Source organism: Petromyzon marinus, chromosome 6 (genome assembly GCF_048934315.1).
Source record: "Petromyzon marinus isolate PM22_M1 ecotype Great Lakes invasive population chromosome 6, UKy_Petmar_22M1.pri1.0, whole genome shotgun sequence".
In the NCBI taxonomy this organism is placed as follows: Eukaryota; Metazoa; Chordata; class Hyperoartia; order Petromyzontiformes; family Petromyzontidae; genus Petromyzon; species Petromyzon marinus.
In genome coordinates this window covers 18,654,062-18,673,044 of record NC_133672.1, presented here as the reverse complement: position 1 = coordinate 18,673,044, position 18,983 = coordinate 18,654,062, and the positions used below count along the sequence as shown (strand labels likewise).

Below are 18,983 nucleotides of genomic sequence, written 5' to 3'. Positions count from 1 at the left end.
TGTGATCAAATCAGCAGAGTAGAATCAGCGTTTTGTGCATTTTTTCAAACCATAAAAATTATGCTTAAAGACACAGAGTATATTATGAAGTGATGGTGGTGTGGGTGATACCGGCCATATTAGTGATGGCGATGCTTGCGTGATGTTAATGAATGTGATGAAGAGGGTGATGTAGAAGATGATAGAGGTGATTATAATTATGATTCATAATTGATTTATTTTGGGTTATATCGTGGAGGTATAATACCAATTCTTGACTACAACCCTCCGGAGAAAATCAAATCAAGTTGTCACGTGGGCAAATATGCAAAATTTTGTTTGGGTTATTGGCAAAAACGGAATGTTGAAAGGCAAGCTAAATATTGACAATTATTCTTCGGACATTTCACTGGAGATTACATCAAGCATCATCAGGTTGATAACAAGAGCTCAGAACTCGTGTGAAAGAGCTTCTTGACCCGAGTCCTGAAGTAGATGCCATGCCGTAATCAGCACAAAGCAGCGATCCAATTGAACCATTCCAGTTGATTGTAAGTTGATTGGATGTGATTGGCTGGTTAGATTAGTATAATAAGACCAGTCTAGTTAGAGGTTGGTGAAAATAGGCTACTCTAAATTATATTAAGGTGTATTGTGTTGGCAATGAAGCTGGAGTTTTAATGCTATTGTGATTCTACTTAATCGTTTACTGGTTATTAGAATTCGTAAATGTATATTATGGGGAGTAGCACTGTGAGGAATAGTGACAGGTCGATTAAAAAGGTTGTTTTGAGTGTTACATTATCGTAGTAAATGATCAATTTATTAAGTCTAAACAGCTATATTTGTTTAATCATTATGGATATAGCCATCAGGGTTCATTGAAAAGGCTTAGTTTATCATGAATTTAGTTAAGTGTTATTTCATTTAGGCAGCACTCAGTTTATAGCTATCGGCGCTGTTGCAGTTATTTTGTTTTTTTCTCTCAATTTTAATTGATTTCTCTAACTTAATCTCTTCAAGAAATAATTTGTTTTACACAGGACTTTGACCTTATCAAATTTGATTGTGTGCCCTTCCTGACACGCGTGTTATAAAACCACATATAAATGAGTTGGTGAATATTTTATATACCTTTTGTGTTATTTAAGTCGTGTAATGACTTTGCGACCTATCTTGCCAATGTAACACATCATCTTAACACGCTAATATAACCTGTCCATCACATCCAATCAACGTACAATCAACTTTAATGCTTAAATTGGATTACTGCTTTGACTGTGCCGATGATGGCATGGCATACTTAAGGACTCGGGAGTGCTTTCTCCCGAGTTCTGAACTCTTGTTATCAACCTGATGATGCTGGATGTATTCTCCAGTGAAATGTCCTATATAAAATTGTCAATATTTTGCTTGCCTTTCAACATTCCGGTTTTGCTAATAAACCAAACCAATCTGAATATTTGCCCATGTGAAAACTTCATTTGATTGGCTCTGGAGGATTGTAGTCAATAATTGACATTACTATATACCTACACAATCTTCACCAAAATAAACCAATTATAAATTATATTGGTTGAGCAAGCATTTGCATGAATTTTTTAATTATGATAATGATGAGCAAGTGATGGTGGTTATGGTGCAGAGTCTGGAGTAACTGCAGTTTTGATGAATGGTGATGGAGATTTGTGACGAGGTGATGGTGTTTGTAGGAAGTCTGCGTTGTAATCTGGAGGGTGTGATGTTCTTTTAGGTTTGTCACCGTTTCTTTCTTGTCCTTCTCGATGCTGCTGTCGAACAGGATCTCAAACATCTGCTCCACACGCCGGTCTGTGGAGAACTGCTCATGCAGCTTTTGAGCGAGGGGATTCGTGTGAATAAGGGGACACAAGGCACTCATTTTAATAAACATTTTTTTAAAATACAGGGTAAAAATATTTCTAAATTGATAAAGAGGAGACTATTCTCAAATACAGAAACTTAATATATTTTTTTACTATTTAAACTAAACTATCTTTTTTATTTTATTTGACCATGTAAGGCCCAATGAGCAATATAGCTCTTTTTCAGAAGCGACCTGGCCACAAATGAAAGCTCAACGAAGTGGCTTATCATCATGTGGAGGGAAAAACCGGTGGACCCGGAAAAAATGCACACGACCACGGGGAGAACATGGAAACTCCAAATATACAGACGTCAGGGTCGGGATAAACCCATGAGCTCCTGTATACCAGGCAAGGCAGTTAACATCTCGCCACCGTGGTGCCCCACAGTTTCCGAGTAGAGGCCCACAGGCCCACAAAGTATAGTGGTGAGCAAACAATGGGCACCATCACACTTGGAGTAGATAAGAGCACACACGTTTCTGACTTGAACAAGCTCACAAGAGCTTGGGAAAATAAACAATGGTCAGTGAAGTCTCAAGTGGAGCGACGCCAGGGGGAAAAAAAGCGGACGAGAAATGCTGTGACCTCCAGTGTGGTAGTTGAACACAGTGTGACGATGACAAAACAGTCAGTCTGGTAGCGTGAGTCCTCTAAATTTGGTGGATAAATCAAAGAGTGAAATTGGTAGGAACAGTGATGGTGGTTGTAGCGATAGAAGAGTGACAAGGAGGCGACACCATCGGCGAGCGATCTACCGGAGTAAATCGGTGAGTGATGGATCATAAAATAATCTGACTGCTTTAAGTTTCATGTTATCAAGCACAGGTTATAATTCGGGTCTGGGTGCTGCACCCGCTATATGAGAACAGTATTACAACTTTCTATCAGCACAAGATGTTAATTGCCAAAATGTCAGCAAGGGGAAGCAAAGTTTACAGTTCTATTACATTCTAACGGGCAAGAGACAGATAGTGCAAGTCAAGTCTCCAATCACACCTTTACAGTACAAATTGGCAATATTTGTCCGCATCTGGCAGCCTCTGAATCAAGATAAGCGGGAACATTCTTCCAAATCGACAAAAAACAGCGAAATCTGCCGTCTCTCCTGATCCAGGTGTAATCACTGGCAGCTGCTTGGATTTGAACCCAGGCTCGCAGTGGTGCAGGCTCTGTCCTCTGCTATAACATTAGCCACCGAATGCACTTACCTTTTCCTGAATCCGGGCGCGTAACTGTTGCAGTGTCTCCAGGAACATCCTGTTATTGGGTTGGATCGTGGCACAGCGCTGCACATCCTTGTAGGCATGGTCTAGTTTTCCCAGCTTCTCCAAAGCCTGGCAGCGCCGGAAGAGCGCCTTTATGTCACTCTGATTGACATCAATTGCTGTACATGAAAGACAAAGACCCCCCGTTTATCCTTAACAGACTTGGGGCAAATGTTGTTAGCGAGCACCTATGAAGGCTGGCACGGCACACGAGGAGGTGGGTGGTCGGCACCACGCCCGGCCACCTTTGCCTCCCTCGTGACAATTTCTACACATTGCACCAGATACTAGTTTGAGGCTGAGTCGACCTAGGGAAGGACCAGGACCGGTTCAGATAATCATCACTGGTGTTGGCCGTGAGCGGTAAACGAACTCGGGCCATCAGGTTGTTGCACCGCGCACTAACCGCTAAACCACCACTATACACATAGACGCAAGTAGAGAAACTCAATCATTACCGCACAAATATGCTGATTTCAAAGCAACGCCAAATTTAATGCAACACTATATTTGTTTTGCAAAAACGCCTGGATTATTTAGAGTTCCGTCCACACAATAAGCATAATAAAGAGTCAATATATATGATCATCATCAAACATTGTCTGTCCACTGCTATATTAATGCCTCTCCACAGGTCACTGCCATCCCTCATGTTTCCGTGATGCCGCAATCCATCTTGCTCCTGCCCATACACTTCTCTCAGTGCTCCATCTCTGCGGTGGTGATGGAGATGGCTACCGCTTTGTCACACATCTCGTGCCGTGGCCATCATCTCTACTCACGAATTTTCCTGCACATGCCCGCTCACTTTCCTTAAAAGTCAAATATAATGTTTTACATTTTTGTCTAAACATCCCACGAGTTTTTTTTTTGCAATTTTAAATTAACTATTATAACTACACATATTAATAAGATTTTAAAAGATTACCTAAAATTAAAATCACTCAATTTTCTAATTGCTAGGCATCAGCAGTTGATAACAGTAATTTTATTACATTTAATCGGCTTGCTGGATTTATTTATTTTGTAAAACCTACACAGAACCTGCTAAAAAAAGGATTAATTGAACAATTAAAGACCAGTATTTGTATGCGAGGTATATTTAATACTGGTATTTGTTTTTCTATTTTTCAAAGGAAGGCAATGGCCTTCTTGTTGTGACGGACGATGTCACGGTGCTTATAATGTCCACTCCTCGGCAAATGGCGTAATGTTTTAATTCGTCGCAGATATTATCATGGAATCGTACGGCTGGCTTTATACAAACCAACCTCGTGACAGGCACGCTGACATAAAGGCTATTCAGCCTCTGAAAATGTCAGTAACATTAGCATATAGCGATTTGTTAAAGAAATTAATCAGTGATAGACAAAATGTCTTGGGGGACTCTGCCGCTTTACAGTTGCTTCCTTAACAGCCGTGTCTTCTGAGTAAATACCAAAACCGAGGTCATCAATCACAGTGCATTGCATTTTTCATCAGCATAATCATTGTGCCAACTGTTGCATTCCACGTGTAAATGTATGCGCTTACGATTTACTGCCGGTGTACGCCTATGCTGTAATTCTGCAATGTATGGTATTTACACAGCCTCAGATGTGTGCGATATCAACTAATCTCTCCCTCTGAGAAACACCCGGCCTATACATAGAATGTGAGGTGGTCCCACCTCGTCAAGGTTAGAAACCACTCGTCTGATATACTCCCAGCCCCATGGCTGTCTTCAGTGGGAAGTGGTGTCTTAACCTCTCTTGGGGCTCCCCTAGGTCAACTCAGCCTTAAATGAGTAAGCACCTTGGGGAAATGTATAAACATCAGCACTGGTGCACACCTGGAATTCAGCACTTTGGAGGCAAGGGTTGGTGGATCACATAGAGATTTGTTAAAATTCCTAACCCGCTGTGCTGCGAGCTCGCCAAGATTTGGCAGCACAGCAAAGTAGGTTCATGGAGCTTTGAGTGGCGTGTGCGTGTGTGTGCATTTTGTGGTGCTTCCCCTCTGGGTGGAGATCTGCAAAGATGTTAATTATTTTGAGCATGATGATTGGCCCCCATCATGAGAATGTAGAATTTCCATGCACACTTGCCTATAGATGCACTCAGAATCAGAATCTTCATTTATGCTGGAGGAATCTGATGAGCTATAAAGCTCTTTTTCACAAATGTCCAGTAACTACTCAATACAATACAACCCAATGCAGGACCATCCTGAAAAATAATCATTAAGATGAAGTGATGCCTTCATGGATAAATTAAAGCATTATTATCAAGTACATTATCATTACCATAAATATCTATTATTAATTCTGTCCTCATCACCATCATCAATGTCAATATCTTCATCATCAACATCATCAGAATCATCTTCACCATCTGTTTTACCTTCCCCCCACCCCCAATGTATTCAATTTTTTCCTGCAGAGTCATGTCATTAGATCAATTATTTATTAATTCGGAAATCCCACGGAGCCAGCACTGCGCTCCATGTGTCAGGGAACGTCCGCTGAAGACATTGATCAGAGAACTAAACCATTTGATCCCGTACACAGTAGGGGGTGCACTTTTCCACAAGTTCTGCTTGTTTGAGGCATGATAGATCAAACCATTTTCAGTACTTTGGTTTGCAAGTGCAAACCCAAATTCAATACAACATGATGGGGTTTTTTTGTGCAGCCATTGGTGACCAGGTTGAGACCATCGACTCATTACACTTGAGAACACGGCAGCTGTCCAGATTTGAACCCAGCGCTCTGACCTTTGAGCTATCTCGATTTCACAAATTTCATTATCATCTTTATTTTATCTAAATGTCTATTCTACCATATGTGACCCTATTCCTGGGAGCAACGTTTTTAAAAAATCTAAATGGGCTGTGGACTTTTTATAAAAAAAATTCATCATTATCCAAATTTTCTGCATTAAGAAGGCGAAACGGGTGGTCATATCTGCTCTTGAGCTCCTCTAGGAGGGCAACACTCTGTGAAAGGTCGTGTATGAGAGGTGTTAGTTTTAAGTAGCCATGGTTGGCGGAAATGTTTTCCTATTTGCAGGGTCCGCGGAAGTGAGAGTGTGTAAAGCAACAGCAAGGTATATGTGCAATGTCGTTATTGCTCCCACTGCACTGTTTGAAATTTTAAAAAAGCGAAATTCCTGTGTGGTATTTATCAATTTTCATTACAATGCTATGCGCACACAAAATGATTTCCCGGATTTTACCCCTGACCTAATCTGGCCAAAACTGTCGCTAACAGTTGAGAGCGGAGGTTCAATGACTCTCAGTGATGGATTTTGCGTCGTGTATATGCATGTACTTGTGTGTGTGCTTTGCAGTCGAGTACAACATCAATAAAGTACAGCCTGTTGTAAATACACTGCTGGATGAAGACTTCTACCATACATTTACAGGTGTCATTTGACCATACTTCAACACGTTGGTCAGTGTGGGCTAGTTAGGTCGGAGGGGAGGAAGTCTCCGCATTGGTTCAGATATTGCTCACCACTGGATTAAACTCAGGTTGCTGGGTTCACAGTGCATTCCAGTAACCACCGCACCACCACCAGTACCAGATTAAGCTAGTGCGGACCTGTAGAATATGTTAGAAAGAGGCCCCAAATAAAAACACGTAATATTAAAGTACAAATGTAAAATTTGCATAGTAAAGTAATTCTATTTTTTTTATTTGCTTTACAGCCAGATAGTACGACAAATCGCTAACCTTAAACACCCAGTCGTTCATAAAAGTTGAAGGCAGTATAGTACTATAGTAATAGAGCGAGTGCAGAATCACTGAACCGGAATTTAAAGCTTGAAAGCATTTAGCGCGGGGCCCTTGAAAGTGCGTGGCCCGTAGTATATTCTACTTTTGCAACTAGGATAATCCGGCACTGACCACCACTCCACTTAGTTATTTACACTGCGGTGTTGTTTATAAAACACACACAGTCGTTAAGTAATGGGAAGGCAAGAATATTGGATAACAGCGTACTCTGTTTAAGTACATACATCAACCCGGTCAAGTCAAGGCTTTGCAGACTTATGAGTAGGATTCCACGGTATACAGTTATTATGATTCTTTGTATTAACAAAAATAAGATCATGCATTTGGACATTCCAAGTTACAGAGCTTGCAAAACGGTGATGTATTCAATAGGTCCGATAGAATTATCGAGTAGACATACGGAAATCGTCAAATGATATAGGGTACGTTTTTGCAAATTGCACACACGTGTTACCAGCTAAATAACTAACATGGCCTGACAGGAATGGATGACATTGAATGTGCATGCTTGCTCCAACGCTACATTCATTAGTCGGCTCGCACACAACTGTGTCGCCTGTCAGCCCACGTGAATAGACCGTACCTTTTGTGCTGTCAGTTGCAGCCTCGGCATATTTTTCCTGTGTTGACACACGCAAATTAAAATCAGAATGATTCAATGCTCTTATATATAACGCCACATGCCAAGTACAGTGCAGTATTCAAAAGCTCTGAGGTATAAAAATGAGACAAAAAAGGACATTACCCTAGTTATTAACACTTTGTAACAAATATAGGTTAGAAGGCAGCTTTAAGTGGTTTCCAAATGAAACAAAGAAAAAGACTCCAAATGTGATGCCAACCAGATATCCAATCCAGATGCCATGGAGAGGTCACATACAAGTTGCCACTTGCCTGTTTTTGACCCAGTTAATTACATTTCTAGTTTTGGAGCAAAGGCCAAACCCACTAAAATAACCACTCAGAGCTCCAATCACACAATTCCCCCGAATATCTTGACCTGGTTCCAACCTTCTCCCCTTAGTTTTCTTCCCCTACATCCCCCCATTTGCCAGGTCAAGCAAACATCTAAACGTGGAAACCTTAGGTCATCCATTTTGTGTAGTACATTTGTGTTGTCCTTCCCTCGCACCTCCGATTAGCACGGTTGGCTACGTATGGTGCAAAAAAGGTTCAACGTAATACATACAGTACATATACTGTACTGTACAAGTTCTCATTGAGATTATATGATGATGTTCTATTTCATGTAATGCTTAAAGCCTATACTGTTTTAAAGCAAGACATTTTTAATATTTTTTCTCAGGCCTGCAAATGCAACGAGGATTTTTATTGACTCACATTCGCTTCGTAAAATTGGTGTTTGATGTTCACCAATTTCTTTTGAAGTCCCATCATTTGTATTGAGGACATTACAATGTTCTTCACATTACGGTCTGATCCATAATGTGGGTGATCTCAACTCAATCACTGAACACCATATCGATGAAGACCAGTGGGACAGAGGGGCGTTTTCTCAACCACCACAATGTAAATAGCGGAGCATTAAAGCCCGCTACTGAAACTAATAGAAAAAAGAAAACTGAGCCGGGCATATCCCAGCATGGATGCAACATTGGTCCAACGGTTCTGACTACATGGAAAAGTTGGCCAAACGTATGTTTAATAGGTTTCTACTCTATTAGAAAAACAACTGTAGATACAGGAACTAATGTCAGCAAGGAAAAAGGGGGTGGGGTGGAATAAGTTCAGATAATGATCACTAAGTAGAATGATAGAGGTGTTTATACAGTACGTATTTGCACTATTGATTGTATTGATCAGTCAGTGCTGTGACAATACAGCACCGTACACATTGTCCTGTGGGATTACAATGCTCTTCTGAGTTCTTCTGACATTCTGTGCATCCTAAGCGCTTGTCGATAAATATAATGTGTGTGCCTTGCTAGGTATGCTCACCGTCTTCAGGTAGCAGGCAGCACGGTTGCGGTACAGAGTGGCCAGGTCGCTGGGGGTCTGGCACACCTTGATGGCCTTGCTGTAGCAGGAGATGGCACTGCTGAAGTCGCCCGCTTTGAAGAATCCATTGCCCTCCTCGCGCAGCTGAGCCGGGTCATCCATCTGTGGATGGCAGTTTAGAGAGTAGATTAGCTTTCTGCAGTCTTACAATTAAAGTACTGTATAGGGTAAAGGTGCTACACTGCAATTGCGTGCTTATGCAACTGCTGGAGGAAGGGCCTGCAATCGAAGGAGCCCCTCTGGTAGGAATTAGGCCTATGAATGTGTGAAGGTGGTGGCCGGATTCTTATATCGTGGGATTACAGCAGATGGCAGCAGCTCAGGAGGCCATCATTTAGCAGTGGATTGTCCATGGCTGATAAACGGGATGTCAGTGCAATGCTTGAGTGAGAATGTTTGAGCGGCTTATAGTATGGTGGTTTTGTACACGAGCTGATGTCCTGCTGGGACATTTAAAATTGCTTTTGGCTTCTGTTGGGATGGCTGTAGCATCTGAGCTTATGTAAATCTCTGTCTGAAATCATTGTTGCCCCACTATGTGAATATTGCATGACATCAGAATTCGTTTAACTTTTAATGGAGCCGTGAGACTGTTTATTGAAAATGTCAGCAAAGTCGGGTCTGTCAGTCCATTAGTCCATCATGCTATCGCAATTACTACAACATCCATAAACCAATTTCTATGCAGCTTACCAGACAGCTTATCAATACCAATTCTCAGAACTATAACGTTTGTGGGTAAGACTATGGTATCTATTTTTTCTCAATCCTTTGAATATGTTTACATTTAGTGGATGGCCACTCCCCTTCTGAGGAGGGTGTCAATTATGTCAGTGCAGCACTCAACTGGACACGAGGATTAATTTGGTCAGCAGCCACAGCCATTTCCTGTTCGCATTATCGAGCATGAATCCATCCGGTCTACAGTAAAGCAAAGGAAGTTTCTAGCACTTGCCTCACGTCAGCTGTGGATCACCAAATAATTATGTAAGGATGGCCATGTAATGTTGTGCCTTCAATGTCTAGGAATCGTCAGTTGCTGCTTACGAAACAAATTTTGATATGGAAGTTTTATTTTTCTGAACTTCAGTATCAAAAGACATGCACAAATCAGCGTGACACGAGTTATTAAAATTATTAAATAGCACATCAATTGTATCTTTTTCAATCACCAAAATGTCAAAAAAGTCACCGTGAAATACCTCAAAATCTATTGACGTGTAAGCGTGAAAATATTCCAATGATAGAATTTCGAAATATTTAATTATTATCGGCATGATTACAAACACATTACAAGCACCGTGAAATACCTCAAAATCTATTGACGTGTAAGCGTGAAAATATTACAATGATAGAATTTCGAAATATTTAATTATTATCTGCACGATTACAAACACATTACAAGCAACAAGTGCCCAGAAAGTTGCTTCAGGGTCTTCTTGTCATCTGCAAATGTGAAAATTCATGGAGGTTTATTCGTCATAAAGGTTTTTTTGGGTTATACCGCGTAAGTATACGTTAACCCGCCTCCACCCGACACAGACAATCAGTAAGGGTTTTCACATAATCAAAAACGTGCCAATTAGTTACTAGTTCAGCCCATCGGTGTGTTGTAGACTAAACGCACAACATTTACAATTAGAATACGACGTTCCGCTGGTAATTATTGGCAAAATCGCCCGATGACTATTATGAATATTGGTCGCAAAAGCCTACGTGTCAAACTCAAGGTTTCTCATCCCTTAGAACATCTTGGTGACTAACCCCAATGTGTACCAGAGAAAGTTCACCCAATCTGTGACATCACGGAAACGATGAGGATGGTATATTAGGCTGGCACCATCTTGTTCATTTGCAACGTTTGGAAATGCTGTGCACTCGTGTTATTTTCTGAGATCACATTTGGCTGTTAATGTTTTAAAACAAACAATTTGCAATAAAAATGTATGGACATTTATACCACTTTGGTTAATATATTTATTAGATATACCAAGTGTGTTGAAATATGACGGAAATATATTACAAGGATGAGGGGAAGAAAACTAGTTTTCATGATGATAAAGTGTATGCAGAGTAATGCACTTTATCTGGCTTTTGGTTTAACTACTCCCATTAACAAGGCACTGTACAGGCCAAGTTATGGCAAAAAATGTGATTCAAATCAATTGCAATCAATGCTCCTTAATCTAAGTTAGGTCTAATTGCCATGTGCGAGCTCACACTCCACGCTCGTAGCCAGGTTGCGTCCACACCGTACTTAACACGAAGAATTCACACAAAAACCAGCACTTAATCATGCCCATTAACACTTCACGGTGATATTGACCGCCAGGCTTAAAGGAGCTTTTTGTCGCCAAGGACAAAGCGAAACAGCACACGTCAACGCGAATGAAAAAATATATATTGTGACGTTAAGATTGAAACCATAGCCTAACTTAAAAGATAAATCACGCTTGATACAATCCCATCCACTCGAACCGTCGCGAATTAACGGGAGTCAGTGGAAAGGTGCTCGGTGTTGCTGTGACTCATTCGAGGCGTTACGTGCAAAGCCTTGAAGGGTAACCAGTGGTGGCTGAGTCACTGCGTGTCTAGCCACGCAACAGCAACTCTGTGATGACAGCTACACCCAGTCTTCATGTTAAAATATTTAACATGCCACGGCAACAATTGCGATAATCATCTGAAAAGGGTGCAAAGAACCGTAGAGAAGCGCAGGCTTGGAATTACGAGACAAAAAAAAATGAACATATGGATCGTAGAGCAAATGAGGGCTAGGGAAATCATATTAACGGTTCAGAAAAGTGAGTGGGATTGGGCCAGAGACGTCGCGAGAGTGAATGAAGCTGACGGTCAAGACTAACGATGTTAGCGAGCACCTATGAAGGCCGACACGGCACACGAAGGAGGGAGCAGACCCACAAGGCCGTCCACTGCAGAGACGGAATGATGAGTAAATGATATCGTGTGCAGTAGCGAGATGGCTTTTTTTGCATCACAGGACCATGAATAATGGTATCAGAATTTAAACGCCTTCATCCATTAATGTGCATATCGTGGCTGATGACAACGATATGTTAAATAATTTTAGTGCTTAGTTTAATCAAGCTTTACTTGGTGAGGAGGCCTTTCAGAGAGGCAATAAGCAATCCACTCAAAGGGAAAGACAAAGACAATTTTAATCCTAATGAAGCTCCTCCGATCAGCATGGTTGGCTATGTACAGTGCGAAAGAAGTTAAACGTACAGACGCATGAGCTTATGTGCTTATTACATTGGATCAAGCAGAAAATGGGTCATGCGCCTTTCAAATAACGGAGATTACACGAAAATATGGGATATTGGCACGGCTTTTCTCATTCCAAAAAAACAAAAACCCCACTTCCAGTTCAAGTCATCGCATTCACAAGGGGGGGGGGGGGCTGTAGTATTGGCCATGGTGGGCTTGGGGCCCCCCCTGGTGCAAGGAATACACGGGGGGGTGGGGGGTGGGGGCTTGTCCATTGACCCCCATTCCATAGCCGGTGCCTCGGCTCCTCCAAGGTCCGTGGGGTGCAGTGCCGGATTATATTATCGTCGTATGTAGTATTACTACATATGTAGATCATATGTAGTAGCTACGGGCCCCGCACTTTCAAGGGCCCCGCACTAAATGCTTTCGAGCTATCAATTCTGGTTCAGTGACTCTGCACTTGCTCTATTACTATAGTACTATACTGCCTTCGACTTTTACGAACGACTGGGTGCTTAAGGTTAGCGATTTGTCGTATTATCTGGCTGTATAGCAAATTAAAAAAAAACTTTACTGTGCAAGTTAAAAATGAGTGTTTTAATATTGATGTGTTTTTTTTTATTTAGGTCCCTTTTATAACAACATATGCTCCAGGCCCCGCGTCGAGCTTAATCCGGCACTGGTGGGGGGGTACCCCCCCCGCGTGAAAGTTCGCACTGCGCGCACATTGGCGAGCCCCCCCCACCACAACTCGTAGGGGCTGTCAGCTGTGAGTGAGTCGGCAACAGGTGGGTAAACATGTACGATTAAAGAGCCTCAGTGAGCCATACATTAACTGCAGGCTCTGGGGGGCCTGAACATTTTTTTTTTCTTTAAAGTCCTGGGGAACAAGTAGCCACGGGAGTACGTGTTTCTATCTCTGCCAAGGCTGGTGATTGAATTCAAGGCCCTGAGCTCCCCTCGTGCCAGTGAACCGCTCGTGTCCGTAGGCGGTTGTAGTTGATGGTGGTGGTGGTAATTTTGGTTGTAGTGCTGGCGACGGTGGTGTTGTTGGTTTTTATGATGTGGTGATGGTAATTATTTGGTGATGCTAATTTTCACTACGTGCTTGTGTAAGCATCGTTGAAATTCGGGGGTGGTGGTGGTGGTGGGGGGCAAGTGGGCAAAGTTAGTCCACAAAGGTTTTTGGTGGGTAGTTTATACCTTTGCCCTGCCATCCAAAGTTGGTGGGGCATGTGCCCCTTTAAACATCGTTTTCGAGTGGGGGAGGTCACGGCATGCTGGGTGAGAAGTGTGCGGAGTGCACACGTGGCAATTAGACCTAATGTAGATTAAGGAGCATGGGATTCAAACACTAATTGCAATTGATTAGATTTAAATATTTAAGCATCCTTTAATGAGTACGGTCCCTCACTCATGACAGTTCTTAGGCTAAAACGCAAAATAAATTGTATTACTCTTTATAGATTTATTATCAGGATAAATCCCTTAATCCTCGAGTGGAGGGTGACCATGCAAAAATTACCATGTGTACTTTGCTATGATTAAATTGTAATCAGACATTGCTCATGTCAGGCTTTATAGCTAGTCATTGTATAAATTACAACCAGCGAGGAAACATAAAAAATATATAGGTCAGGAATTAATTTTAAAAATCTTTAAAAAATGTCAGGAAATAATACATTTTGCGAGGAGCCTAGTACCATTTGGGTGAGTCAATATAAGGTTTCGTCTTACCCAGGGGCCTCCACCTACAGCTAACGAGGCACTGGCTGGACAGGATCTACATAACTGTTGATGGGTATCGCTGTCGTTTCCTTCTGAATTATGTTTGGGAGTCCTTATCGCAATGCTGTCCATTCAGTGTGAAATTACTAGATCAGTGAATAAAATATTGCGATTGTGGTGAGTATAGTTACAGATAGATACATTGACAAGCACTTTCCCAAAGTGTTTGCCATCAGGTTAGATGAAACTGCTTAAAAGAATGAAGATTATGTTTGGCCATTCAATAATGAGGTAACTGTGGACGCAAACTTCAGTCTCCCTCAGGCAATGCCTTCTGGCATTTTCTGAGCTGCATGATGTCTCCAGAATGTTCTGAGAGCAGCAGCAATAGCACTTGAGTCAGTGTTTTCACAGCTGACATTATACAGCACGTCACATTCAGCCCTTGCGGGGTCATTTAATCAGGACATGGGCAGTGTTGAGGTAATAAACTCATGCACATCGTACACATCTGAGCTCGTATGACTGCGAAAGCTTTCAGAACTGAGCGGATGGTAAATTCCTATTCACAGTCCAGCTACAGAATTTTGTGATAATTCTAAGTGTACCGATTGTCTTAGTTTTATGGGCAACGGAATTGACATTGTGTAAATGTTCATGGTGTTATGTTTGAGAAGCTACATATTTCGAGAAAACAATGCGACTGACTCACATTTTGAAGGATATGAGTTCAAGTTCCAGTTGGGAATCCACTCAGCGCTTCATTCCTACACGGTCAATAATACATGCACCACTTTGTGTAAAGTCAACAGCAGTAGACTTAAACTCTCCCTTGCCATGGTAAAGTGGAGTTTCCACTATCAACTCAGGATTATAAACAAAAAGCCAAGACTATTCGAGCAGGAAACCACTTGTGCCACCTAAATAAAAGAATGTATTCCTTCATGGACAGTGTAACACTGTTGGATGAAATTCTCATATCGTGTTATCCTAGCGGGGGGGGGGGGGGGGGGGGAAATTGACCATACTTAAGTTCAGAAACTACCACCGGTATTATCCAGTATCACATATTCAGCCTGGCGGTGCTGCATTAGGATACCTGATCACAACCCGAATGTTTTGCGTTTAAATCCCTGTTGGGAGTGAACTCATTCTATAATCCCTCCACAGACAATAAAATGAGTGCCAAGTCAACACTGCCCTCTGCCATAGCAATCTGGAATCTTTCCACTGGCTCTGGGTCACCAACAGATATGGAAATTGTCCAGTGTCATTTAAGTATTCAGACAATGTTTTTGAACTGTACACAGGTATGATATATATACCATTAATCTAGAGAGATATACTCATGGTCAGGAGTGCTGGATATACAGTGAGGGAAAAAATTATTTGATCCCCTGCTGATTTTGTATGTTTGCCCACTGACAAAGAAATGATCAGTCTATAATTTTAATGGTAGGTTTATTTGAACAGTGAGAGACAGAATAACAACAAAAATCCAGAAAAACGCATGTCAAAAATGTTATAAATTGATTTGCATTTTAATGAGGGAAATAAGTATTTGACCCCTCTGCAAAACATGACTTAGTATTTGGTGCCAAAACCCTTGTTGGCAATCACAGAGGTCAGAGGTTTCTTGTAGTTGGCCACCAGGTTTCCACACATCTCAGGAGGGATTTTGTCCCACTCCTCTTTGCAGATCTTCTCCAAGTCATTAAGGTTCGAGGCTGACGTTTGACAACTTGAACCTTCAGCTCCCTCCAGATTTTCTATGGGATTAAGGTCTGGAGACTGGCTAGGCCACTCCAGGACCTTAATGTGCTTCTTCTTGAGCCACTCCTTTGTTGCCTTGGTCGTGTGTTTTGGGTCATTGTCATGCTGGAATACTCATCCACGACCCATTTTCAATGCCCTGGCTGAGGGAAGGAGGTTCTCACCCAAGATTTGACGGTACATGGCCCCGTCCATCGTCCCTTTGATGCGGTGAAGTTGTCCTGTCCCCTTAGCAGAAAAAACACCCCCAAAGCATGTTTCCACCTCCATCTTTGATGGTGGGGATGGTGTTCTTGGGGTCATAGGCAGCATTCCTCCTCCTCCAAACATGGCGAGTTGAGTTGATGCCAAAGAGCTCCATTTTGGTCTCATCTGACCACAACACTTTCACCCAGTTGTCCTCTGAATCATTCAGATGTTCATTGGCAAACTTCAGACGGACATGTATATGTGCTTTCTTGAGCAGGGGGACCTTGCGGGCGCTGCAAGATTTCAGTCCTTCAATTGTTTTCTTGGTGACTATGGTCCCAGCTGCCTTGAGATCATTGACAAGATCCTCCCGTGTAGTTCTGGGCTGATTCCTCACCGTTCTCATGATCAATGCAACTCCATGAGGTGAGATCTTGCATGGAGCCCCAGGCCGAGGGAGATTGTTTCTTCCATTTGAGAATAATCGCACCAACTGTTGTCACCTTCTCACCAAGCTGCTTGGCAATGGTCTTGTAGCCCATTCCAGCCTTGTGTAGGTCTACAATCTTGTCCCTGACATCCTTGGAGAGCTCTTTGGTCTAGGCCATGGTGGAGAGTTTGGAATCTGATTGATTGCTTCTGTGGACAGGTGTCTTTTATACAGGTAACAAGCTGAGATTAGGAGCACTCCCTTTAAGAGTGTGCTCCTAATCTCAGCTCATTACCTGTATAAAAGACACCTGGGAGCCAGAAATCTTTCTGATTGAGAGGTCAAATTCTTATTTCCCTCATTAAAATGCAAATCAATTCATAACATTTTTGACGTGTTTTTCTGGATTATTTTGTTGTTATTCTGTCTCTCACTGTTCAAATAAACCTACCATTAAATTATAGACTGATAATTTCTTTGTCAGTGGGCAAACGTGCAAAATCGGCAGGGGATCGAATATTTTTTTTCCCTCACTGTATGTCCGTTGGTAATTGCATTCTTTTTCAAGAATTACAACAAGTTGCCAATGCAGTGATTCTGGATAATTTCCCTGCGAGAACTAATTTTCTGACATCCCAGAAAGACAAATGGCCTGGAGCCATGTGGTGAATTGCTGATTGCTGACACAACCATTCCACGGATTAACATTTACATTATCTAGAGAGTGTAGTTTCTCAGAGCGTTTGTGATACAAAGGTTTTAACATTGGGATGTTTATAGTTTGATAAGACTTCCATAAAATTACCAGCATACAATCGTGCACCTTATGACGTTTGAGGATCTGCATTGAAGACCGATGGAGTTAAAATCCTAGAAATGAGTATATCGTGTATACAACAGGGCTGCAAGCTTCGCATTCACTCAAACGAGTTTTTGGCTATCATTTCGCCCACTCACGCGATGGCCGTATGTATGAATTTTGGAATGAATGTGGGGCCTATTCCTCACTGATACGGAGGCCGTTCTCCTCGCCATCCCACACTTACACAAAGACCCAACGTCTACAGATTGCGGAAACCGGTGGAGGAATCACGTACACGAGATGCATCCTTCTGTATTTTCTTGTTTTAAATAGAAAATGGAGACCAAGTCACACGTGGTAAAGGTGTGATTCAATGAACCATGCAAAGTAAAATTACTTTAATTAAACTTGGGGGGGGGGGGGGGGCGAGGTAAAAGCAAACACACCACGTAAGACAAAAAAATGCAGATTCACATGGGTTTGTTGAAATGTGGTCATGTTTGGAGCAAGCCGATTTATCTCAATGACGTTTGTTTTTAACGTGTCCCATGCCCCATGTGGTCATGAGGGACGCAGTCATTCACCAACAGTACTGATAATAGGCCCAAAAGCATGACGGGCCCACCTCCCACGAACGTTCCCATACACAAGCATGAAAGCAGACCGCTCAACATGCTCCACTTCATTTTAAAACCGTACCTAATGCTGCACAAACAGGATGCGTAAGCTTGTTATGTGGAGGAAACAGCTACTTAAGCCAGCACCAAGCTTTCACTTAATCACCTAATACGCTACTAAGTCACCAGACAGAGCCATTAACATATATGGTCATGCTGAGAAGCTGCCCAAAGATTAAATCCTTCTTTATTTGTACTACATTACCACGGATATCTCCAGAGTACATTACATTAATAATCAATATTGCACACCAAAAGCCACGGTATTAATTGAGAACGCTAAAAGCATGGAGATTCGTGTATACCGTAGTTCAGCAATGTCATTTTAAAGGGGGACGTGTGAAGTATAATACTTTAGTTCTCACCTTAGCTTGATGAGTCTTGGCGACCCTCGTCTTTGGAAAAGAAACCAGCAGATCTCGCTGCCTTTTCAAGTTTTCTGTGGAAGGTGCCACTGGCAGGGAAAGGGGGGTAACTGCGTGGCGTTAATGTTCAAACAATGACCTAAACGAGCGGCACTTTAAGAAGCTTTGTACAAAATACACGTGAAACATTCAATTGCCTTCAAAGTGACTGCAAAAAACAACCACGAGAGTGCAAAAGTAATGCAATGTTTAACTTGTTGTGCATTGTAACTCCCCCGAAATTAGTGGAAGTGTCCGTGCAGTGCATGCCTGTTCCAAATTTATCTGCCTCTGATAGTGACAGCTGCGGGCTAAAGATAGAATAATCGAGAGCTTTCTCGCAAAGGAAGGAATCACGCAGCTGCACACAAGGACTTCGCACAGGCCCCATTCATATGCAAGACAATTTCATCGAAAATTCACGGCTCTGATTACCGAGAGTGATTTAACTCATATACAGCACTGTCATTTATTAATATATCTTTTTTTACGACTGGTTTTGCGAAAAGCAACATTCATATGTCGATAATTACGATACTTCATATTCAGTTAACTTACTGAAATATGTGACGTCCAAACATCTGTAATATTGGAATTAACAATGTTTTTTGATTACTGTAATTGAGATAGATCTTACTTATACAATTCAGAGTTGATTACTTAGCTATGATTTTTTGTACAATACTTTCATTTGTTGATTCAGAATGTTTAGTATTTTCATTATCATTTACTTGTACACGTTACATGAATGGTGCGATTTGACTCGTGCAGTAATTTAAATTATCTCCTGGGTAAGCGCTCCCTCATCACTCTGACATGAGG

General features: G+C 41.8%; 1 protein-coding gene across 2 annotated transcripts in view; it reads right to left on the bottom strand.

Moving 5' to 3' along the window:
- UNC45B (unc-45 myosin chaperone B) overlaps positions 1 to 18,341 on the bottom strand; it is a 36,279-nt gene extending 17,938 nt beyond the window's left edge. The window contains exons 1-6 of one of the 2 annotated variants that reach the window (XM_032947563.2): positions 18,123 to 18,196; positions 14,599 to 14,653; positions 8,868 to 9,029; positions 7,492 to 7,528; positions 3,074 to 3,249; positions 1,742 to 1,831 (exon numbers count right to left, since the gene is read on the bottom strand). In XM_032947563.2, the coding sequence (XP_032803454.1) occupies positions 1,742 to 1,831; positions 3,074 to 3,249; positions 7,492 to 7,528; positions 8,868 to 9,029 (465 nt within the window). In that variant the 5' untranslated portion in view covers positions 14,599 to 14,653; positions 18,123 to 18,196. Of the gene's footprint in view, positions 1 to 1,741; positions 1,832 to 3,073; positions 3,250 to 7,491; positions 7,529 to 8,867; positions 9,030 to 14,598; positions 14,654 to 18,122 lie in introns of both variants that reach the window. The other variant, XM_032947562.2, reaches the window with a different exon arrangement.
- Between the last annotated feature and the right edge of the window lie 642 nt (positions 18,342 to 18,983).